Source organism: Biomphalaria glabrata, chromosome 1, assembly GCF_947242115.1.
Source record: "Biomphalaria glabrata chromosome 1, xgBioGlab47.1, whole genome shotgun sequence".
In the NCBI taxonomy this organism is placed as follows: domain Eukaryota; kingdom Metazoa; phylum Mollusca; class Gastropoda; family Planorbidae; genus Biomphalaria; species Biomphalaria glabrata.
Window position 1 is genome coordinate 62,251,008 of NC_074711.1, and position 26,517 is coordinate 62,277,524.

Sequence of the window (26,517 nt, forward strand, 5' to 3'; positions counted from 1 at the left end):
ATATCATGAAGGTAAACTTGCATGTAGCATTGGCACATCTCTCTTTAAACAAAGACTTTGGACACCAGCTATAAATATTACATAGGCCTTAGGCATTGTCTAGTTATTTTATCTTTTTGAAAAACCATATGAAAATAGCAATTAACAAACTTAAAGGAAAGCATCTTTAATGAAATTGTACAATTTTATTTGAAAAGAAGATCAAAACGTTTTTATTAAATGAAATGCATAGCTTTGATAAGTAACTTGTATGACATTTTCAGTTGTAAGGATTCAAAGCTCCCATGTGGTGGTACAACCAATAATACTTTCAGTATTTACTCATCATCTGGTCCATTTATTGAAAGTGTTCAACTACAGACACAAGTAGTAGAGCCCAATATGCCAGTATCTCTTCAGGTCATGATCAAAATGAACAAGTTTGTCAATACATCAAAAGGTAAGTAGCTTATTTTTCAAATCTTATATCAGCTCACTCTGACTGTCTGTCTATCTGGCTGTTGCTCTGTCTGTTTGTCTAGTAAAAAGTTTGTGCACATTATTTCTTCCACATACAATCTTGAATCAAGTTGAAAGTTCGCACAATTATTTCTTGTACCTGACTAAACAAGAATCAATGAAAAATAATGAAACAATTAGTTAATTAACTATTGTTAATTAATTATTTTGCTTGGTATCAAACAAGGGAAAGATGATGTGTTCAAAGGAATGGCAAGTGTAATTACAGTTTGGTCTCAGCGACATTGCAGGCTGTCAGGGTGTAGTGCTGTCTGCGGCAAGCTGCCTAAGGGTCATCACTCCTAATTTTTCCCCAGGGTTGACAAAGTTTTATTCAGACTCATTTCTTTTGTAATGACATTAATATTCAAAGTATTAATATTCAAAATTTGTTAGTTATTCTAGCAAGTTAACAAGACTGAAATATTTTCTACACTTTGTATCTTTACTCATTTTTACGTTTGTCTAACTTCAAACCCTAAACATAGTTGCCTTTTGTATACCATTCCTCATATATTTTGCAAAAGTGATAGTTACCTAAACCATTGGAGCATAGAAAGAAAATTTTATATGGTTCAACAGTTTTAACTGAAGGCTGCATGCAATCTTTTGTCTTAAAGGAACCTGTGAACTTTGAGAGTAGGATTATACTTGTACCAACCTTTTGTAAACTATGCAAATGTAAATTAATTTCTTAAAAAACAATAGCAAAGACAACATATATCCAAATATAACTTCTGGACCGGACAGCATTCCAGCTAGATTACTTAAAAAACTAAACAATGAGTTTGCACCAATATTCAAAATACTTTTTCGTTCTTCACTTAAGGTATATTTAGAGGGACTGGAAATAAGCTAATGTCACTCATCTATTTAAAACATAACTATAGAACACTTGTGAAACTCAACTAATATGTTTAATTGATGAGTTTTCATAGGGTTTAGATAATATTGAGCAATAGTGATGGGCAAAAATTAACTAAAAAGTTAGAAATTATTAGTTTAACTAGAAAAAAAAGTTAAGTTAAAATTGTAGTTTAATTATTATTTTTTAGTTACTAACTATAAAGTTTAATTACAATTTGTAAAACTTTCAACATGTGATAGCGGTTGTAAGGCATATCCCAGTTTTCTGATTACATGTTATCAACAACTTTGATTATCAAAAATTATAATGCACTTAACAACTATTTTGTCAGTCTGCATTTGAAGAGGCTAAAGTAAGATGCTGGTAAAAGTTATGGGAGTCAATATCTGCACTTGAAAGTAGCAGTATTATAAAGTATTGTTAAACATTTTGGCCAAAAGCTTCTAAGCAGTATTATGAATGGGTTGTTCCGATTTTTTTTCTCTCACATTTGGTGTTTAATTTCTGATAAGCGTGTTAGGTCAATATTTAGTGGTTTTAATCAATTCGTTTGTGGTAAACAATAATTTATTAACTGCTGGAAAATCAAGTAGGCCTACACCCTTTTTATAGCTTAGGCCTAAACCTTAGATGAAGTCGAAGCGTATTGTAGATTCTAGTCTTTAGACTTATTATTGAGATCTAGGTCTAAATTTACAGTTAGGCCTATATAGATTTAAAAGCATTAGGATAACCAATTCTAGAAAAAAACCATCTTAACCCACACCCTCCCTGACCAAAAAGTAAGTAGACTTAGTAGACTGTCCGACTGATTTTAACAACCTGGTCAGATAGATGTTCACATGTAGGACATGTAGGCCTAGTGTACTGTGCATGTGTAAGTCGAAGATAATACAAGACTACCCTGTGTTTTTTTCATCGTGCGTTATGCAATAGTGTTTGCTTAATGTCAAGTGATCAGACAAGAAAATAACACACTGGCATGGTTAGTCAAGCATGTACATCTATCTTTACAATAAAATAGTTACACACCCTTCCTGCCCAAAAAGTAAATAGACAGTGTGTCTGTGATCAGATAGATGTATACATGTAGGCAGTGTTCTGTAGTGTGCAGTCCATAATGACAAGACCGTCCCAAGTTTTTTCCTTGTGCGTTTAACAGTTATGCTATAATGTTAGTTGTGTGGTGAGTGGTCAGGCAAGAAAAAAGCACATTGGCATGGTTAGTGAACCATGTACTTTTACACTAACATAGTTACATTAGTCAAATGTTTCTAAATTTCTCTTTTATTTAATGAGATTTTAAACTTAACCGGTAGTAAGTAAGATTTTCCGTTTGATAAGTTAATATAATTTTAAAAAATAAAAGTATCATTCTTTTCTAAAGGTTTTAATTCAAGGCTAAAATACAAGCACACATATTTATTTAGAAATCTTTTTTTTTTTCAAATTTTAGTGTGCAATAATGATTATGTAAGAAACATCTTTCTTATTACTGATTTTATTATGGATAAATATTTCTACAATGTTAAAAGATCGAACCGTAGGCATACAGTCAGATGATTAGCTAGGTCTAGATCAACTCACCCCCCCCCCCCCCCCCCCAAAAAAAAAAAAGTTATGAAAAGTGTGTAAAATTTTTTTTTTACTTTAGTTTAACTATATTTTGAAATTCATTACAAACTTTTAGTTTAACTGCTTTATTTTAGTTGAAACTTAGTTTTAGTTTAACTTTTTAAATTTAGTTTAGTTCCCGCCACTATTGAGCAAACGAATGCCATTTTTGAAGACTTTTCACCTCCATAGCTTGCTAAAAAATATTTATGAATTACTGGTACACTTCCTATGGATTCAGGAGAATAAACTGCATTAATATATGGCTCAAAGTCAACACTAATAATAGTAAACTTAAGTGTACCTGAAAAAAAAGCGAGAAATTTCCAGACAAAATTATTTATAATAAGTATTGGATTTTACTTAGTGAAGTTCCTGGGCTGGACTTTTTGTTGAGACTACCTTCTTTATTCACATTGGTTCAGGCTGTGCCTGAGTTTTTATACAGGTCTTCACTGCGTTGTACATCTATTATATGCACAACTGCCATCTAATTAGAAAGCCGAGTATGCACTACTCTTCACTCTTCAGGAAACTGTTGGAGCTAAGAACAACTCTTGCTCCACAGAGTGTGATGCTATATTGACAATGCATGGAAACAAGCTACTGATGGAGATTCTATGTGTCATAGCATGCAATTGGACTTAGTGAAAGTTGTTTTTGTAAATCTGCAAAAGTGAATTTTTTTTTTAAAATAAATAAATAAGATATATATTGAAATTATTCATTTTCTCTTATTCTGTTTCCATATTCATATTTTACGAATCTGAAGTGTTTACTGCAAAATCACAGAAAAATAATGCTAAAATTAAAATTAAAAATATTTATTTTAATGCGCTCTTTTGGCAGCGCTATTTTGTTGTGTCACCAATTGCAATATTTCAGGAACAAAAGTTAGACTATTAGCAGATGATTCCATAATATATAGAACAAAAAAAAAAAAAACACAAGATAATGAAATTTTATTAAGCAACACAAGATATTGAAATTTTACAAAAATAATCTATATATATATAATTCTCTTCATGGCTCAAGAGTTTGGACAAGAAGTAAAGGAAAGATCACTCTTTTATTTCTGCAAGTCGGACTAGAGTTATCCTACAAAAAAAAAGGGGGGGGGGCGGAGAACAAATAGTATTCACCCGTCACAAAATAGCAGGGCCAGACTTAACCGTAGTGACCAAGAAGTCATGGAAAGATCGCTCTTTTTTATTTCTACCCCATGTAGTTTTAGCGGTGAAAAAAAGAGGTGGAGGAGGAAAACAAGTAATCTACTCTCTATTCTCCCGTCACTAAATAGTAGGGCTGGACTCAACCGTTGTGGGGCCCTATGCCAAACAGATTTTGAGGGGCCAAGTTTGGGTAGGGATACGGATAATAAGTGAAATTTAAGAATTTGTATTAGAAAATAAATTCGTCTTTGCATTTTATTCATTCTTTACTACGTACAGAAATACTTTATGAGCATTGCGTGTTGTGACGTCATACAGTATATCTTAAAAATTTTATTTCCTACATAGATCACGCTCAATAGCAAGAATTACCAAATGTTTCAATCTATCTATGAGAATTGTTGACCTCAAGTAATTCTTCATTAGTTTGAGGCTCGAGAAGCTTCTTTCACTAGATTCCACAATTACATGTATTGCATAATGCCGTTTTTTTAATCGCGCGTAGGATTGGCGTTTTCCAAATTGAATGACACCCCAAAATGACAATTTTCGTCTATATATTTCAAGAGATTTGTATGCGTTTTCAAAAAATTGTAATAATTTCCGGATATTTCCAGGACTTTTTCGTATGTTTTGCAATTTCAGGAGATTTCCAGGAGCTCCTGGTAAATTGACAGGAGGCCGCAAGAAACTGTTATAACAAATGAATATTCACATTTGACTAGATTAACACCATTAATAAAATTACTAAACATAGAAAAACTTTAGAACAGAAGACTGAAAAAAAAGTAGCAATGATAAATAAAACATTTAACCATAAGTTACAAATACAAAAATACTATCAAATCAAATAAAATACTCAGCCAGAATGAGACAAAGACATTAGCACATTTCTTATTTTGTATGATACAATAAAATAAGTCTATCAGAACAAGTTGCCTGAAGAAGCCAGGACGACCAGTAACTTAGTAGTGGTTATGTTTGAAATTAATATGCTATACTAGATTTATAAATGGATACACATAGGACCTAAATTTTCTTCTTTTTTTTTTAAGGAAAGTCTTTAATTTATAAGAAAAGAAATACAAGGTTTAACTTGTTTTATAGTAATTTTTTATACTTGATGTTTTTCAGTGTGACTTAATTAAATATTTTGTTAGGGAACATTAAGATATTACATAACACCAAAAATGATTGTTTTTATCCCCCTTACCCCCTTACCAATTGTAACAAAAGACTTATTTATTAATTATTTTTTTCCTAAATTACATTTATCATCATGGTATCTATAGAAATGATGGGAAATGTATTGATTTCTATCAGCTTTTTGTGGACATATTTAGTTTTTTCTCTAATACTGTACACAGTGCATATACATCGGGTGGCTGCATCAATATTGTTTTAAAACCCATGGTATAGGCCTCCTGTGAAAGTCAAGGGACCAATGTAACTGTTAATAATAATAATTTAAATTTATAAAGCGCTGTTAATAAACAAACAAATGTAGGCTTAGGTCACTGTGATAATATAGCAAACATAAGAGTTAAATGACAAACTGATCCCAAAAAAGTTGTTAATAATTTTTTTATTAATTTATTCTGAATCCCCCCCCCTTCCCATGTAAAAAATCATAACAAATCTTTATACCCCTCTCCCACCTTAGACGTTAAGTAATACCTGAACATTTATTAAAGAACTGAATGTTAATATAAACCTTTCAATAAACAAGCTCCGTATCTTCCATTTGGACCAAATATATCATCATCAAAAGTTTTCAGGGAAAAGTTTGACTCAGATATCAAATTTTGTTACAGCAACGTTTCCAGCAAGGAGAAGAATAAGCAAAATACTTTACAAAAAAACAACAAAGTTTTTATATGGAAAAGAACTGCACATATGCAGCCATTTATCTGAATACTGTAAGATTTATTTCACCTTTTCCATACCAAGTACAATTAATTACCACAAATTAATTAATTAAGTGGTTGATTTTTTGATTGATTCTTTCTTTTGTTGGGACAATGAATATTTGTGTATTTGATTTGGTTGAAATCGCATGTACAAATTTAGTATCAGATAGAGTCTGATACACCATCGGTAGTGTTTTGTAAAACAGCATAAAATATATTATGTGAACAATTTTGTTGCAAAATTAATGACTTTCTAAGTATTTTTAAATTGCATTTTCTACCAATTTCATACTGGTTTTATAATAATCTGATCAATTATTACTTCAAGATTCTGTTAAATTGTTCTTTTCTTGCATTATTGAAATGCTATTATGATCATCAGTATCACAAAGTAATTATTTATCCAAATGTTTTTAATCGTATTAATTATGCCTTAATTATTTTCCTTGCTCCTTCAAAGAGCATTAGAGAAATTCTGACTTGCTGAGTCTTTTTCCTCCAGTTATTCCCCCTGTAAAATAAAATTGATATGTTTGAAATTATTGGTAAAAAAAATAGATTTATGTACCAGATGATATCTATCCTTTAGTAATACTTTGTTAATATTTGATAAATGTTGTTCAATAATTTAATAAAAATTATCTGACTTATTATGTAGGCTACCTCTATTGATTAAAAGTGTTTATATGGTCCAACATCTCTCTTTCTCTGTCTCTGTCTGTCTGTCTGTCTCTCTCTCTCTCTCTCTCTCTCTCTCTCTCTCTATATATATATATATATATATATATATATATATATATATATATACACATACATATATATATACACATACATATATATATTATATATATATACACATACATATATATATTATATATATAACTATTTTAACTATCTTAAAAATGTTATTTCATGCAAACTGGATAATGTTGTAGACATTCAATCAAACATTTTGACCTATAACTGCTTTTTTTTTTTTTTTAAATTGTTCAATTGAAGGTGTCAATTTTATAGTTTTAAAGTCTATTGTCTAAGAAAATGTTATTTCAAATTAGAATCTTTTATTTCTTGGCTTCAGTATTTTTTCATGGTATCAAATATCTTTATTTCTAAATAAAACAGAACCCTTGTTACATTCTAAATGGGAGAATACACTGGAGTTATTGTGGCTGACCAGGTTTACAAGTGGATCTGTGAGGATCACACCAAAGGGTTCACATGAAATGGCTGCTTGCACTTTGGCATTTCCTAGCTCAGGAAATTTCCATATAGGTGAGTCATGTGTGCCATGTTGTTCTCTCCTCTTGCCTCTCTCCCACACCACATGTTTTATTTACCCTAAAGTAGAACATGTACACTGCTCCACCCAATAGGACTTGTGCTGAGACTTCAACCCAGTCATGGCCCAAGCTACTGGGGACTGTTAATACATGTTTGGAAATAGTGAATTCAGTTTGCACTTAAAGGCCGCAATCGGTTAACTGTAATAAACAATATGGGATGCTAAAAAGAGTGTACTTGTATTTTATTCACACGCACCAATCACACAAAAAAAAAATAGTTTCAACTAACATTAGTTCTTATAGGGTTTTGGTGAGGGCTCAATGTTGTTACCAGTGTGTGTTCTTTGTCTTTTATTATTGTGTTTTTTTAAAACATTTCTGTTGCTGTAAAACGTTATGACCTAAGTATTGCTGGAATGCTGCCTGGTCATGTGGTATGTGCTTAAGACTGTCATCACAATAATTATGATTTGAACCCTGCCCCCCTACATCCTGTAGGAGGTTTGGGCTAGGATGTAATATAATAATCTTCATTTGTAAAACATAACACTGGCTTGAAGACAGTGCCTAGAAATCTATTTATCACTTGCTCCTAAATTTACATTTCATTAAATGTTCAGGACTTGTAGATTTTGTAGCTAAATTTGCAATTCGAAACCTCGCCCCCCAATATAAACAAACTTTTTACATTTAAATGCCGGAACGTTATTTCAACAATTAACTATAATCATCTATAGCCAAGAACAGGGGTGGGCAACCTTTTTGTATCGAGGTCCGCATTTTTTTAAATTTGGGAATGGCGGGCTGCAACTTAGAAAGATACTCTAGCTAACTGTGTAGAATGGCTTTAAATTCATAATTACACTGTATTATATTCACATTTCTTTTCTTCCACACTCCACGTTTAGGAATTACAAGAGTTAGCAATTTTATAAATCAAATTAAGAATTTTTTTTTTAAATTGCTGTTGTTTTTTTATATTACAATAACCCCACAAATATACAGTTGTACTTAATGTTACAGTTGTGCTTAATGTACAGTATTTTACCTTTTACACTTGTGCATAATGTTCCGGAACTGTGGCACTAGCTTATTTGTTATTAACCTTGTGACTGCTGTCAAATTACAGTCAGTCAAAATCGACCAGTAATTATACTTGTTTAGTTACCCCTTTAACCCCCCCCCCCCCCCCCTTTTTAAAAAATGCTTGTTTACTGGATGAGACAATATATGTTCCGGAAGTTAAATGTCTGGACGAACGAAACTTGCCCTTGTGGAACATCACCAGAGAATGCTGACCATGTCCTTCAATGGTGCTTACTAAATCAGAGACCCGAACAGGACTCTGGCCCCAAAGCTCTCCTATAGAACCAAAACTATTAGGAGAACTGCGTGATCTGGAAACCATTGCGTGGTTCATCTCAGATATAGGTAGATTAGATATAGTTATATAGATATTACTGATCTGAACCCTCCAACATGTAAAATGAGATCGAAGAAGAAGAAGAAGAACAGATGAATGTGTACCCAAATTGTGTGAACAACAGCAAATATTTTAAAGTGTGGAAATACAGCTTCTGGCACCCATAAGACTCTTGTGGAAGTACTGACTGGAGCTTCTCTTTGCTTGCAGTTATGTTCTCAGCTTCTGCATCAAATGGTGAGTTGATGGTATTGAAAACTGGTTCTTGACGTCTTAAAATTTGCTTTTATAAATTGCAAAATTAAGGAATCTAAATAAGTGTTGTACTTTTAATCATTTCACTAGAAATAGTTTCACCTTTCAGCAAAGGAAAATGACAAAACCTGTTTTCTTTTGCTTGCTTGTAGAAATGGGAAGCCTTGTTTGAAAAGATTTGACATCCATTTACATTTCATATGCAAAGGGCTCATTGCCATAGCAATTATGAAACACGAAATCTGTCTTCCACTCTTGATTAGAAATTTTGGTAACAAAGTCACAGTCAATGTCCTTCAAGTAACATAACAATTTCTTCCTGGAGATTTTATGTTGTTCTTGTTTACCTTGCCCATTCTAAGATAGCTGATATATTGGATTAGTTTGTTCATAATCGGAACTACCTTTGGTTAATACCCTTGGCTCTATTAAGTTTCATTATTATGCTGCTGTAACCAATATTATGTAGAAATTTTATGCAGCTTTGTGCAAACTTTCCTGTTTAAAGTTTATGGTTGGGATATTAAAAAGAACAACAAAAAAAAAACTTACAACTATACTTGCTCGAAGATCGAGCTCCATCAGTTGTTACACTTGCCCTCTTGTTCCAAGCCAACCCAACATTCAACACAATTCTTCATATCATTGAATAAATACTGATCAGAGATTGTGTCTTGAATTGAGTGTATTGATGTGTAGCCAATAAGCATAATCTTCGTTTACTTGAAACTTTGTATAATGACAGTTTCAATAATTTTTATATATATTATTTTTAATATATTTGCATTTATATAGGTATATACTGTGGGCGCACCTGATTTCTGTAGGTGTCGGTGGGCCTCATAAAACACACCGGCGGGCCGCATATGGCCCACGTGTCGTAATTTGCCCACCCTGGCCTAGAATCTTAAAAATATATATTCTCCTGTAAAAGATAATGCATGATTAAATCTTAAAACCTAAAAATTTACAACTTCTCATAGGTCAAATAAAATTAAATAATTAATTAATTAAATATTGTAAATTAATTAATTTTGTTTGATATTAAAAAAAGGGGAAATCTTACAGTATTGAGATATATGGCATGATATAATTATATAATCTTTGTTTTTTTTTAAAGTATTTCTATATTTTGCTTGTTATTTATTTTGAGATCACTATGCATGTATTTTTATTAAAGATGCTTTCTAAAAAAAATGTTCTTATACCCTTCAATTGTGTTAATTTAGTTGCTTGTTTTAATTTTAGGTTGAACTGAAATTAATTTATCAACTTTCCTGGCTAACTAAACAGCCTATCTATGCTTGATAGCATTTAGAATTTGTATATGTATTGTACTATTGATCTTGACACATGAAATGGCTTTTTACCTAAGTATCTTTTTAGTTATGTTTTTGGAATTTTTCAATATCTTATGCATCATCATCATCATAACAATATAATTTGATATGATATGTCTATGAATTAGTTAACTTTTTAATCCTCTGGAGTTTCTTTTAATGAACAGGCTTATTGAATGATATTAACTTGAGTATAGTCTTTACTTCATTACTTCGAGTTTTTTTTTCTATGCTTTCTTCAATAGTAGTAACTACATTTTTAATTATGAACAAAAATCTTGATAGATTCTAAATGATAGAACACATTGGAGTCACATGTGAACTAAAATTTTATTTTCTTCAATAGTTTGTCTTCCAATTTGTATTATTTATTTTTGTTTGTTCTTGTTTGAAGCCATTCCTTCCAGATTTTTAAAAAGTTCAAAGTTTGTTTTAATCAAAAAAATTCTTTTTTTTTTTTTTTTTTTTTTTTTTTAAAGCTTTAAAATAAACTATAAAAAATCAAGCAAGATGTAAGAGGAAAAAAATCTCACCAAAACTATCTAAAAAAATACAAACATAGATGCATAGTTAAACCAAATATTGATGTTGGCTTTGATTTTACTTGCAACATATTGGATTCCAGAGACTGGTGCACATTGGCCTAAACAAATGCTAGCCACTAAGTTTTCTGGAGATATATTTTAGATATTGAATACAAATGTGTCATGTCTAAGCCAATAAAGATTTCAATAACACTTAAGCTACAATGTATTAGGTTCACATAGATATGTGGTATCAATATGTAAAAGACAATGTTGACATTTGGGTGTAGTCCTGCGGGAGGTTTGGGCTAGGATGAAATTATCTTCAAATCTGAAGAAACATCTCTAACATGTAAAACAAACAAATAAAAAAACACAACATAGATATGCAGCCTTTAAGACAGAAACATTGGTGCAGCTGGGGCTGATAGCAAACTAAAAATATTGAATGCATAGGAAATCTGAATTCCATTTTCTTAATTAATTTGAATGTATATATTAGAACATGATGTGGACAGGCTACTTGAAGGATTGGTTGCTCTGAAGTTTCCTTGGAGGCAGTAGAATTTTTTAAAATCGGTATAGCTAATAAGCCAGACCCCAAAGTTTTGAGTGGTCTCATCTGTGTAAATAGTTCAGTATGTCCTTTTATTAAAACCTTACATCCTCAGACGTTGTACATGAATATCCCGTAGGCTTTTAAATCATGTGTCTAGATGGACAAAGTCCTACAGTATTGATACTACGATTCAGCATAATGATGAACTGATGACTTCAATGCATAGCGTAAGGTAGAATACCTTTCCGTTTTGATTTAATTGCAGCCTTTGAAGAAATGTCTTCCACATGTCCATGACACTTTTAAAAGTTTTTTGTTACGCTTCCGTTAAAAGATGGGAAAAAATTAAATTCCCGTAATTAAGAAATTCTATATAAATCTAATCGTTATTAAATATATGAGTAAAGTGTACTAAAGAACAAATACTGAAATACTATCTCAAAGACACAAACTTGCCTTAAGCACCAAAAAGATAAGCCCTACAGCATTTTATAATTAATAGACCGACATTTATTATTAGTGTTAATTGTATCTATTTCCATAGCATTAAATTCGGTGAGGAGAGAAAAAGTTACTAACTATAAAGACAACAGATGGATCCGTGTTTTCACTGAAACCACCATTGATGTTTTGGTGGTCAAACTGGATCATTCACACTTCCCCTCACGTCAGATACATAGATCTATATATACATAGATCTATTAATCATCTATATATACATAGATCTATTAATCATCTATATATACATAGATCTATTAATCATCTATATATACATAGATCTATTAATCATCTATATATACAAAGATCTATTAATCATCTATATATACTTAGATCTATTAATCATCTATATATACATAGATCTATTAATCATCTATACATACATAGATCTATTAATCATCTATATATACATAGATCTATTAATCATCTATATATACATAGATCTATATATTGTTACTCCATTTACTTCCTGCTCTTTTTTTTTTTTGGTACCCCCCCCCCCTTTTTTTTCGGTAAATCAAACTTGTTTTCTTTGTGACATATTTTCGGTTTATGAATTTGAACATCTTCAGCAAATCTCTATAAATGCATTTTTAGTTTTAGACTTTAGCCGAACACATCGCGTGCATGGAGTGTGAGCACGTTTTGGCTTCTAATGAAATGCTGACACAGGAAACCTAATCTTTAGTTTTTGACAAACTCAAGCTTACTCTTGTCATCGTAGTGTAGAAATGTTTTGCTAGAAAAAGTTACCATCTGATTCGTCTTTGAAACTTGTAATACGTCTATGTAATAGGATGTACCGGAAGTAGTGGCAGTGCCCCGAGTGAAATAGCCAGCGCTGAAGAAGGTAGATAAACAAGATGCGCCTGGCAACCACTTGCTCGACACAAGTGGAAAGAACGGGAAGGGGGGGGGGGGGAGAGCGGGAAAAAAAACGTATAGGGCGCGCATTCGTACAGAGAAGAAGAAAAGGAGGGGAGAGTGAGGGGCCATGAAGTACTCTTGACCCTTTGGCAGGCCCCAGCCAAGAGACTTTTCAGGGCTGCTACAGTCAATCTCACCTATACTTGTGTACTGAAAAGTGTGCTGGTGAACAGTGACAAGTCATATTGAAAGCTATAAAACAAGTACATGACTTAGAAGGTTACCCCTATTACCCAAAGATAAAAAAGTATTGTTTCATTTATTCAGATCATACTATTTCTTGCAGAAACAATAAAAGGAGAGCACCACAATAAATGAAACGTTGCTTATTTTCTGAGTCAGGTCCATTGAGTTAGTCATACATGTTGGAAAGAGTTGTAGGCTTACTTCCAGACTTACTTACTCTATTAGCAGCATGTGGTGTTGCCATCATAAGCTTTTTTTTTTCTTTCCAACATATGACTGGAGTTACAAGATGAAATGAACTGACACTTTTTTTTTCTCCTTTTGTAGATTTTGTTTTAAAGACCATAAATGTAAATAAACTAAACTAGTTTTTGATTTCAACCACATCTCAAGTCCTCTCATCCCTTCCTTGGCTCCATACAAATAAGAATTTAAAAAAAAAAGATAAACGCAATATGCAGATTAAGTGTTAAACGTACTTTTGCTAGATTTCGTATAGCAATCAAGTGCATATTTTTGAACATGGCTTAGTCCAATCAAAGTAATTAGTTCTTCACTATCATAATTCAAATAGACATGTTTTTAATGAGATCTTTTTAGCTACTTTAGTTCTTAGAAAAAATCCCAACAACTCTGCCCCAAGGCTTTGTCTCAAAATTTCCCTAATGTTTCCGGAAATACTCAACGGACAGAAAAAAGCTTTTAATATTTATACCTAGAGCTTCTTTAAAAAAAAACAACACCACACTACACACCTACCCACCCAACCAAAAGACATGTCATGTAAAAATATCATGGAAAAAAAATCCTAGTGATTATGTAAAAATGCTATAGTCGTATTCAATGTTATATGTAAATATGTTGCATATTTGAACTCGTTCTATTGAGTCGAATATGTACTCTGTTGCATGAGTGGATCAATGTAATTACTTCTAACATGAATCTTCCTTCATTTCAAATGTTACTGTTTATCAATAGGTGCCCCACAGTCAGAGAATCTCGATGCTATTAACCATAATGTAATTCCTTTCTCCTCCCCTAAGTATCATTTCTAAAAAAAAAAAACCTTTCCAACACATTTTTTTTTTCTTCTTTTTGTTGAATTAGAAACTACTTGATTCTTATATACCCTGAAAAAATATGCGTCAATTACTAAAAAAAAAATAACTTGTCTTGTGACTTTTTAAAAACCAAGTTATTAAAATGTAGAATTATTAAAAAAATTTTAATATAAATAAAACTTTTTTTTTGGTTTTAAATTACTGTTGTTTTTTTCATTTGAGAAGCATTTTCTCAATAGCATTTCGAGCAAACCTGTGATGTTTTTGGTAGAAAGAATTTTCAAGCGCCTATAGCTGTCAATAGTGAAATCTTTAGTCCTTATGTGTGTCTTTAATAAGTTATCTCTTAAAATCGCCCAACAAAAAGGCTGAGTCCTTGTCCTTCGTCTTTGGAATCTACATTTTTAAAGCGATCAAAATAGAGCTTCAATAACTTTCACATATGAATCAAATCGTTCTTTCGTGGATCAAATAACAGAATGACAAGCAGAACAGCGCTTTGTTCAGCGACATTCTAATGAAACTCCACTAAGTTTAATGAAATATTGAGTAAAAACATATGAAAGAAAATATTACAAAGGCAATTTACGCAAAAAGCATTTTCTGAAGAAAATGTAGTGAATGGTCTTACTTGTAAGAAAAAAAACCCCAAAGGATTCGTCCTTTATAAAGCCGATGACTGTGTAAAAGCAGTTCCTTTGCTCTTAATAACTAATGAATTATACATTAAAACATGGAGCATTTTTTTACCCGCACTAATGCCAAAGAAAAAAGTCCTGATTAGGCGCATTATATAAATCTACTCTAGAGTATATTAAATTCTAGTTTAGTGATACAGATCCCGACATGTTAACATTAAAAGACAATAGTCTAGACAAGAATACTGGAACTAGAGATGGTGTAAAAGATTCTAGTTAGGTGATGTAAATCCAGGCTTAAAAAACATAAAAGACAGTAAACTAGACCAGAATACTGGATCTTAGAGATAAATGGTATAGAAGGTTCTAGTTTGAGGATAGGCCTGTAGAATGATAGATATAGATTGTCTAGACCTCCAAACCAAATTAAATTAAAAAAATATATATATACTGAAAAATCATGACCGTCAAAACAGATTTTTCCCTGTGTGGCTAATTAACTCCTCCCTCCCCCAAATATATACCCAAACTATCCAATTTCTTGGAAAATCGTTTGAGCTGTTTTCGAGATGTGTCCACCCAAGTTCCAGTTTCCATGAAGAGTTTGCAAGCTGATAAGAGGAATTGCAAAAATATCTTTTCTGTTGGTTATTTGTATAAGTGCTTCGTGGATTTAAGCCACCGTAGCTGTATTATTTTTCTGAACTGGAAACATCTACAAGTGAACATGTCCCATTGCAGACTTTGAAGGTATCAGAACTTAAGTAGGCCTATATTCCTTAAAGAGAAAATTCATTAAAAAAACAAACAGACATCAATGCTAACTTCACATATCTAATCCATTGAAACATCTGATCACCATATGCTGTATCAAGTGCAATTTATACAAGACACCAATAGTACTCTGCAACCTTTTTACGTGGTTGCCGATGTACACCATCATTTTCTGGTGCAAGCTACGAAACGATGCTTTTTATGCACTGCTGCCTTACAGTCTCAAGGTGTTCGCTTAGAACTGGGTACTGCCTGGGTAGGATTTATTTTCACCATCTCAAGAAAATTCCCTTTATTCAATGACACGTCTTCAGTGTGACTACGATATGTTCAATTCTGCTTCACTCAATGACTGTGATATCGAGCAATCTGTCTTTACACATTCTTTCCTTCTTACGTTAATCATATGTATGAATTGTCTGTCAGGCCTATCTTTTTTTAAGCTAGATCCAATTCTTCTTTCATGTTTTCCACTCTTTAAAGCTTGATAACTTCGTTCTCAGATTTTTCGTCAACACTATGGCACTAAAAGACTAAGCCTACCCATGTCCATTTGCTGAAAGTACAGCTTAGTTTAATGGTTGGCGGAATTGCAAAAAAAAAAAATTAATGTATTTCATTGTTACTTACCCCAAGACATTTTTTTAAACATTTAGAACCAAGTTCGAAGGATATCTAGTTACAACCTAGTCCTCACCCCCGCCCCCCCCCCCCCCCGAAAAAACCAACAACAACAGCACGCTTTTGTATCTTAGTGTCGTAACTAGCCCCTTCTATAATATGTAGCGGTGCAAAACCAATTTCTGGTTGTCCAATCCCTTACAGTTACTTGTACCCGTTATTAGGTTAAATCTCTCTCTCTTTTTTTTCTGTGTTTGTTCGTCTGTCTGTCAATTAATCATCAATCATCTGTTCAGTGATGACTTTTGAAGTCCATTTGGCTATTTTACAAAGATAACTCGATCAAATACGGGACTGCAGAAGAGTGTGTTGGGTGGGGTGAATTTAACAGTTCCATCTGTCCACATGAATAAGGCATCGGCACGTTGTAAGTCAGCCACCATTATCTTCCAACAGACCTCTTCGTCTTGTGTTTTCTATCCCTTCGCTTGATCAAAGAGCTACTTGGAATGATGAATATTGTATGCTACACTTGTATCCAGTGAGATAAATGAAGGATGAGAAATGATTCTATTGACTCGTTTTGGGGGAAAGAAGCGGAACGGACTTGTAATATGGGCATGACTGTTTAAAATCACTGCAGATTGGACAAATAGGTGTGTTTGTATGCGTGTGTATATAAGAGAGAGAGAGAGAGAGAGATTGTGTGAGAGAGCAATGTATACACAGAGATACACAGATAATGCGATTGTTGGAGGAGAGATGTCGAGTGGGTGGGCAGATAGGTCCGGTGGTACCATATGGCCAACTGGGAATCAGCCCTAGGCAGACCACCAAAAAGAAATAAGATGGAGGTTTTAGTGACTCCTCTCAGTCGTAGATATACATTTTAAGTACGATACCACCTTATATAACAATAGAAGGTTTCTTTTTTTTTTGTGTGCCATACTAAGAATTTACCTATTTCAAACTTTAAAAAATTTTGTCAGTAAGATCTAGACTGTAGGCAGTATTATTTAAGAAATAAATAAATTAGAAACAATTTTGAGTGAATAATAAAATCAGTACATCATATCCTATGGTGTTCAAATGTTTGCATCATATTCACATGTCGGCCTATAGTAAGACTATAATGCCACTTTCTTACAAATACCATGTGTAGGTAAACAATAACGTGAACCTTTCACACTGTGGAACTGTCATTTGTTTCATGACTAGGAAACCTAGTTGTACATAAGTGGAATAGGTCTAGATCATCGTTCAAATCTTGTTCACCTTGGAGCTTTATAAATATTAGGAGCATCTGAATATATGTATAGGGTTCTACCCTTTTTATGTTGTACGCTTACAATGGTGTTAAAGTCCCAGCAAACGTTTTCTTTAATCAGTTACAGCTATATAGGCGACTCATTTGGCAATCTCTGAAGAACTACCTTCCCTTAGTCATTGCTTTTTAGATGTCTCTAAAAAACTGCTACAGCTAAACAAGAACAATGACTAAGTGATTCAGCGCCCGTTTATCTATCGCATTGTCTCGGATTCAAATTTAGTAAAGGCACGGATTTTTATAAGGGAAGGTAGTTCTTCAGAGGTCGTCAAATGAGTCATTGTTCTTCTTTAGATGTAGCAGTCTTTTTTAGAGACATCTAAAACCAAAATCTAAAACCGTTGGCATAAATGTGTTTAAAATATGGTAAATTGTCATCTCCATTACTAAATAGCCTTCCGCGTTTGTTACTATTAATACTGAATAGATAGTGAATAGTTGTAAAAATGGTATATTTTTATGAAAAAAAAAACCCTGCTTGCATAGTTGATTTTAAAAATTAAATTTTTCGCTTTCAGAAAAGAAAAAAGTAGCCGTTGCATCAGAACTTTGAATGGTCTAAAATATCATGATGTCGGATTTTCAGTATCTTTTCTAGATTACGAGATCTAAACGGGACGGACGTACAGACAGACCCACACAAAACTAATAATGTCTATTCCCATTTCAAGGACCGCTAAAAAGACTAATTTCATAAGTCAATTCATTTATGAGGAAATCAATTATCAATAAAGTCTTCTTTCACTCCCCTCCCCTATTTAAAAAAAAAGGTTCTGGGTGCGCCATTGTATATGTCTGTGGTTAAAACGTGTTCTCCCCCCTCTAGCAATCGTTTATGACATGTGTAAATCAATGTAACGCGAGAGTAAGTAGAGACAGACTCAGAGATAGGAATCAGAAGGAGAAAGCAAACGTTGCCATGTATACCTTGACCATGTTAGAACGCTAGTTTTCTTAGATTTTGGGGAAAAGTTGAGAAACATCAAGGGTGGGGTCCAAGTCGCAGAGGGAGTAGACCAGTTGAAAGAGATGGTGGGGAGGGGCAGGTTGAGTGAAGGTAAGAAAGAAATTGAAGAAATTGAGATATGTGTCAGAGTCGGTTTATTCTTATCTTGTCTGCTACTGATTCCAACCGACCCGCGCCTTTCTATTTTGCATTTCTAATGGGAACAAAGAAATGAGCACATTGTAAACTGGGGTATGAACCCGGGTGAAAAAATGTTCACATTGTTTTACATGAATGTAGTCAACAACATGCAACGAGCCATTATTTTTACAGCTTAAACATATAAATACTACACCTTAATAATTTAAATGTTAACCTGAATTGTCACATAGAGTTATAGAGCATTGCACACAGTTTCTGTCCAGGGCTTTCTCAAGAGAGGATTTAAGCCTCTCAAGCCCTCACTCAAAGTAGAATGATGATCCTATAAATTAGGGATTCAAGTGGAGTTTGATTTTTATATTGCCTACAAATGCCCTACATTTAGATTAGATCTTAAAAAAAAAAAAACAACTTTTTTTTTCACAAAATTCCACGTAGTCTAAATTTAGACTATGTAAAAGTAAAGATAGTAGATCTGCTTCTTGAATCTTGTCTGTGATTGGACAATATTCAAGTAAAAATTATATATGTGTCAGTCGCATTCTTTCCAATTAAAAAAAAGTTACGAAAATTAATTTTCTAAAAAATAAATTACGAAGGAAAAACACAAGGAAGGGAACGGGGTCGGGGGGGGGGGAGGGTGAGAGAAAGAAACGCCAAAAAAATGTATAATCATAGACTTATATGACTGGAAACCGGAAATAAATTCTTATCCACGATTTATCTATTCACAGACATAATATATATATATATATATATATATATATATATATATATATTTATGTACGTAAACTCTTTTTTCACAGAAAAGTAATGATCTTTAGTTTTCAAAGTTTAGAAATAATGCAAAATAATTTCTCGATATTCACACAAATATATGAAACAAAGCCATTTCCTTATCCTATTATCTTATATAATACAGACGTTACTTCAAAAATGAAGATGATTACGTCCTACGCGTCATGCATTCAGTCATGCATATTAACCAATGACTTAAATTCTGCCAAGTCACTGGTTTGTTTCCATTGAGATAATGTTTTAAAAAGCCTAGATCGAAATAATTCATGTTGATTTAAATCATCTCATGTACATTTAAATAGATTGATTACCTAGATTTTTCTTGATTATGTATCTAAAAATTGCAAAATAATAATTATGAGACGAGAGTACTCTTATTTTTGATGTTCAATTACTTGATCTAGATCTAAAAATTAAATTATATGTTACCTAGGTTAGGGTTGATAAACAAGACATTTTCATTTCTTTTAACTACTTTACAAAACAACGCCTTAATCCAACTTTCTAAAACATTTTCACATTTTTTTGTAGTGTTAAAAAGTCTCCATGTCCAGTCTAGAGTAGTATATATATATATAAGTCTATGTGTATAATATTCCATTGATAGGCATTTAGATCTAGAATTAGAAGAAGTGGCGCAAAATGTTAACGCAAAACATTAATTGATTAAACTCTTGAATGAATGCAGAGATACCCAAAGACATATAGTACGTTCATTCAAGATGTTTTCTTGTTCTCTTAGCAGATTTAAATTTATTTCTTTTTATTGTTTCAACAATTATAACAGTCAAACTAGAGTTTTCATAGTGTGGCCAAGTATCTAGTAATTCTTTTCCCAACGATATACATCAACTGTCAAATTTCTAGGAAAGTCTTTAGAGCTGTTTTCGAGATCCGTCTTTACCTAGCTTACATGAACTTAAATAGAGCCTTTGTACAAATATTATATTAATTATCAAGCTGAATAGAAAACCTTAAAGTAGCGAGGTGTAATTGCAAATCAACAGGTCATGACTGCACAATAATAAAGTAATCCGAACTATAGCGTTACCACAAATAGCGAGATCAGTCATGGATTAAAATACACTTTCTATTAAATCTTCTAAAAAATGTTTTATAGCCTAAGTGTCAATAATGAGGAGGCGCGGTGGCTGAGGGGTAAATAGCTTGGCTTCCGAACGGAGGGTCCCGGGCTCAAATTCTGGTGCCTCTGAGTCCACTCAGGCGGTTTGTCGCTGTGCAGACCACATGACACCCTCGTTAACCGTGGGCTCAAAGACACACACAAAAAATTCATGTGCACCATAAATCGCCAGGTCTGAAAGGGAAACTTAAATTCACTTTTTTTTATATTTTTTTTTACAGAACTCATGGAATCTGGAGGGTGGAACGGTTCAAATGATTATCCTAGACATTTAACAGTTGATGTACCGGTATATCGTTGAGATAAGAATTACTGGACACTCGGGGAAAGCTCTAGTTTGACCGTTATAATTTTTGAAGTAAAAAAAAAAAGAAATACATTTAAATTTGGCTTGAGAACTAGGTCTAGATCCAACATCGGTTTTAAAAGCAGTATCGCGTTCGGGAATTTCCGAATGTAAGGTATTTTTGATTCAAGAGTGAAGCAAATTAGTGTTCAGGAAAATTTTGCGCATCGTCTTCTAAGTCTAGATCTAAAGGCCTATCATTGGAAATTTTTTTATTTTCATGTAAAGTGTAATATATATCTTTACCTTCGTTTAACCAGGATTCTTTCTCGGGGAGGGGAAATGGGGCGGGATAAAAATGTTTTTTTTTTAATGTAACATTCATCACCCAATCAATTGACCTGCTCATAATCGATTTCAGCTAAGAGCTTTATTCTAGCAAATGTCCTTATTTATCATTTAGTACTTAATTCGAATTGCATATATATTATACATACAATCCATCGCATCTAAGCTTTCATTTTTTCTTAGAAATTGTAAAACGATATTGAATTTATTGAAAGTACCATTTTTTTCCACACCTTTTCCACTGATATTGTTTTCCTTCAAGAAAGTCATCATAGAAATCTTTCTTTTTTTTTTTCCTGTTTAGATTACGTCTGACTTCAAAAGCTATCGAATCTAAGTCTATTGTTCTCTTCTTTCACTACTATATCTCGCATTCCGACACAACAGCATTATTTTGTTCTGTTTCTGCCAGGCTCGACTTGGCATTGCTCTTTTTGAAGCATGTGGTTACCATCTTGCTTTTGATATTTAGAGAGCCTGGATTGATTTAAAGGTAGCAGCCGAAAAGGGCAGGAAGTCAAAGCTCACTCTACACATGCCTCCTCCTCCCCTACACATTTCAGCCATCTAGCATTCACACCGCCTCCCACCTCCTTTTCAAATATTTTGTTATATTCTTTCAGACTAATCAAGTTCTTACAGTACTTGACAGTATGTCAAATATAACGTGTACTAATCAAACAGACATACTAAGACACTTTTAAGTAGACTAGCAGAAGACTACTCCATTTTTTTAAATAATTGTTTGAACTGGAAATAGTTTCAATCGGACTTTAACCACCCTAATCTTATTCATTTATGTCATTGTAAATGTGTGTGCAGAGGTGCTTTGGCTGAGCGGTAAAACGTTTGGCTTCTGAACCGGGGGTCCCTGGTTCGAATCCTGTAAGGACTGGGAATTTTAATTTCGGGCTCTTTGGGTCCACCCAGATCTAATGGGTACCTGTCATTAGTCGGGGAAAAGTAATGCGGTTTGTCGTTGTGCTGGCCACATGACACCCTCGTTAACGGTGGGCCACAGAAACAGATGACCTTTACATCATCTGCCCCATAGATCGCAAGTTCTGAAAGGGAAACTTTTTAAATGTGTGTGCAACAAGAAACTCATATTAATTTTCTGCTTTATTACCGAATTGTTATCAAATAGCAAGTAATTATTTTAAAACAAAACTAACAGCTTTCTAATCACCTATCTTAGTATTGTTTCCACCTTCATCACTTGCTTCTTGAGTTGCTGTAACGATTCGTACAAAGAGTTCTCCACTTTCCCGGGTCTGAAACTGTTCATATCAAGGAGACAGGCACTTTTCACGATGTCCACTTAGCTTTTTTTTTATTGTTGATCTTGTCTACATGCTATCTCAGCGGTACACGTTTTTTTCTCCCCAACCCATTATCGGGTCAAGTTGGAAACACAGACCTGTATATTAGTTAGTATATATATATATATATATATTATACCTAGACTGGAAAACGGAAACTAATTCTTATCCGATATTGATCAGATAACAGACCACCAAATTCTAGTTTAGAATACATGCAGGAACTATGTAATCAGATTACTACACTTAAAGAGACAAATAAAAATGCAGTTTTTTGGATTATGGGTGATTTCAACCTACCTGATATAAATTGGAAAACAATAACCATAGATAAACAGCAAAACCTTAAGGACATAAATGAGCTTTTCATAGAAACTTTACACAACCTAAGTTTAGATCAAATCATTAAAAAGCCAACTAGATTAAACAACACATTAGATCTCTTCTTAACCAACAGACCTGGATTAGTAGTTGATTATGATATTATCCCTGGTCTATCAGACCATGAGATCATAAAAATACACAGTCAGATAAAAGCAGTAGCCAATACAAAACCCAAAAGAAAAATCTTACTCTGGAATAAATGTAACCTAACACAACTACACCAAGCTGCATTAAACTTTCAACAAACATTCTTATTAGAAAAAGACATAAACCAACCAGTCAATGACCTCTGGAATTTCATTAAAAACCATCTTAAAAGCATTATAGAAAATCATATACCAACTAAATACACATCAAACAAAATAAATAAATGCTGGTTTAATAATAGACTAAAGAAGCTTTGTAAACAGAAGGAAAACCTATATAGAAAATTTAAAGAAACTAATGCAGAAAGAGTTTACAAAAAGTATATAAAAATTAAACACTTAACCCAAAAAGTAAGCAGACAGCTGCAGAGTGAATACATAAACAATGTAATATCTAAAGATAACAACAAAAACCTATGGTCATACATTAAGTCTAAGAAAATGGAAACAACAGGCATAGCGCCATTAAAAGATGAACATAACATAATACATAATGATAATGAAACTAAAGCAAACATCCTAAACAAATACTTTGCATCAGCATTTTCAGCCCCAGGAGACAAAGACATATTACTGAATTTGAACCAAGTAGACAACATAGAAGATATAGTAGTACAAGAAAATGGAATTCAAAAACTATTAGCCAACACCAAACCAAATAAAGCGTCTGGACCTGATGGTATTCCAGCTAGATTACTCAAAGAACTAAGCAATGAGCTAGCCCCAGTGTTCAAAATACTCTTTCAGGCTTCACTTAACCAGGGCAGAGTACCAAAGGACTGGAAAGAAGCTAATGTCACCCCCCCCCCCCTATTTAAAAAAGGAGAAAAATCTGACCAAGGAAACTACAGACCAGTATCACTTACCAGCATCACATGTAAAATCCTAGAACACATAATATGTAGCAACATCATAAACCACTTAGACAAACATAATGTCCTCACACCATACCAACATGGCTTTAAGAAATATAGATCATGTGAAACACAACTAATAGGACTAATTGATGATTTTTCAAAAGGTTTAGATAATAGTGAACAAATAGATGCTATCTTACTAGATTTTTCTAAGGCTTTTGACAAAGTTCACCACCATAGTTTGCTTAAAAAGTTAAAATATTTCGGCATTAATGGTCCACTGCATGAGTGGATTAAAGATTTTCTGATAGGGAGAGAACAAACTGTAATAATAAATGGCTCTAAATCAACACCGATAACAGTAAACTCAGGTGTACCTCAAGGAACAGTCTTGGGTCCACTACTATTTTTAATTTACATAAATGATTTACCAAATTGCATTACTTCAGGAACAAAAGTCAGATTATTTGCAGACGATTGCATAATATATAGAACAATAAAAACAACACAAGACACAGATATTTTACAAAAAGAATTAGATGAATTACAGAAATGGGAATCAAATTGGAGCATGTCTTTCCACCCAGAAAAATGTCAGTTGTTAAGAGTAACAAAAAAACTAAAACAAATTAATTCCACTTATCTTATTCATGGCAAACCAGTAACACAGACTAAAAACGCAAAATACCTAGGTGTTATAATAAATGAAAAACTGTCATGGGATCCACATATTGATGAAACTACAAAAAAATCAAACAAAGCATTAGGATTTATTAAAAGAAATTTCTATAAATCAAATAAGAACATAAAACTAAAATGTTATTTAACCTTGGTTAGGCCAATAATAGAATATGCATCCTCCGTTTGGGACCCCTCAACTCAAGAAAACATTAAGAAACTGGAACAGACACAAAATAGAGCAGTGAGATTCATAACAAACGAATATTCACATTTGACTAGAGTAACACCTTTAGTAAAATCACTAAATTTAGAAAGCCTTCAGGACAGAAGGCTCAAAAGTAAAGTAGCAATCATACATAAAACACTGAACCATAATCTTCAAATACAAAAACAAAATTTAATAAAATACTCTGAAAGACACAAAGATAAAGGCACATTCCTCGTCAAATATGCTAGGACAAATTTGTACAAATACTCCTTCTTCCCTAGTGCTATTAGAGCATGGAATGGGTTGCCTGAGCTAGCCAGGAAAACCAGTGACTTGGCAGAATTTAAGTCATTGGTTAATATGCATGACTAAATGCATGACGCGTAGGACGTAATCATCTTCTTTTTTGAAGTAACGTCTGTATTATATAAGATAAGATATATATATATATATATATATATATATATATATATATATATATATATATATATATAGAGAGAGAGAGAGAGAGAGAGATTGGTATGTATGTAACTCATTTTCAAGCTGTAAGGGGAGTCGCCCCGAATCTAGGAAAATCGATCTTTTCTGTCTTTAGTTTTCAAAGTTTAGAAATAATGCAATGCCATTTTGCGGATTTTAAATAGAAAGGGACATTAATAACATTAATACGATAACTATATATTTACATAAATGTAAGAAATAAAGCCATTTCCTGTTAGTTTCCATTGAGATAATGTTTCGAAAATCATAGATCCAAATAATTCACGTCTGTTCATTTGAATCATCTTATGCACATTTAAATAGATTGATTACCTAGATCTTTCTAGATTATTTATCTAAAAATTGCAAAATAATAATTATAGCCTATTCTAAAGAAAATCCGAGAAATGATTTTGCATTATTTCTAAACTTTGAAAACTAAACGATCATTACTTTTCTAAGACAGAAAAAATTGATTGGGGCGACTTCCCTTAGAGCCTGAACAAGAGTTTACGTACATAAAAATCTATATATGTATAGGTCTGTGAATCGATCAATCGCGGATAAGAATTTATTTCTGGTTTCCAGTCTAGATATAATATAATGTCTATGGCTTATATCAACTGTGTCTGTCTGGTAAAATATTTATGCACGTTATTTTTCCGACACCTAATCTCGGATCAAGCTGAAATTTCATACAATTATTTCTTTTACCTGACAAAATAAGAATCAAATTTAAACAATAACCAATTAGCTAATTAACTATTGGTTGGAAAGAGGTTGTACTTGACTGAAGTGGTGGTATAAGCTGATTTAGTCCCCTTTATAGGTCGCCGCTTTAAAGTAAGTTTGAAACAAACAATAGATAACTATACAATCATTGTCATAATCACCTCACTAGCAGAGTGGTTAGTATGTTGGCTCGAGGAGGCGTGAGCCGCGAGTTCTAACTCAAGTCGTTCCCCCTTTTTTTTTTTCTTATATAAATGCTCTTAAAAAGCGATTACGCTAAATTTGTTGGTCTAGAGTCTAGATCTATTACAAATTTAATTACATGACTTATCTCACACTAATTGATACATTTACACTTCGTATAAGCTTTTTTTTCTTCTTGTTTCTCTTTCTTTAGCCAAATTTAAAATGTATTTCTTTTTTAACTTTAAAAAATTATAACGGTCAGACTAAAGTTTTCCCCGTGTGGCCAATGAGCTAATAATTCTTTTCTTAGCGATATACATAAATTGTTAAATATTTTTAAATTTAGAGCCGTGTTTACC

General features: G+C 32.8%; 1 protein-coding gene across 8 annotated transcripts in view; it reads left to right on the forward strand.

Moving 5' to 3' along the window:
- The window catches only part of LOC106075822 (polycystic kidney disease protein 1-like 1), a 183,267-nt gene that overhangs the window by 15,339 nt on the left and 141,411 nt on the right, over positions 1-26,517 (forward strand). For all 8 annotated transcript variants that reach the window (XM_056006474.1, XM_056006510.1, XM_056006470.1 and 5 more), the window contains 2 exons: positions 264-439; positions 7,185-7,334. In XM_056006474.1, the coding sequence (XP_055862449.1) occupies positions 264-439; positions 7,185-7,334 (326 nt within the window). The remainder of the gene's footprint in view (positions 1-263; positions 440-7,184; positions 7,335-26,517) is intronic.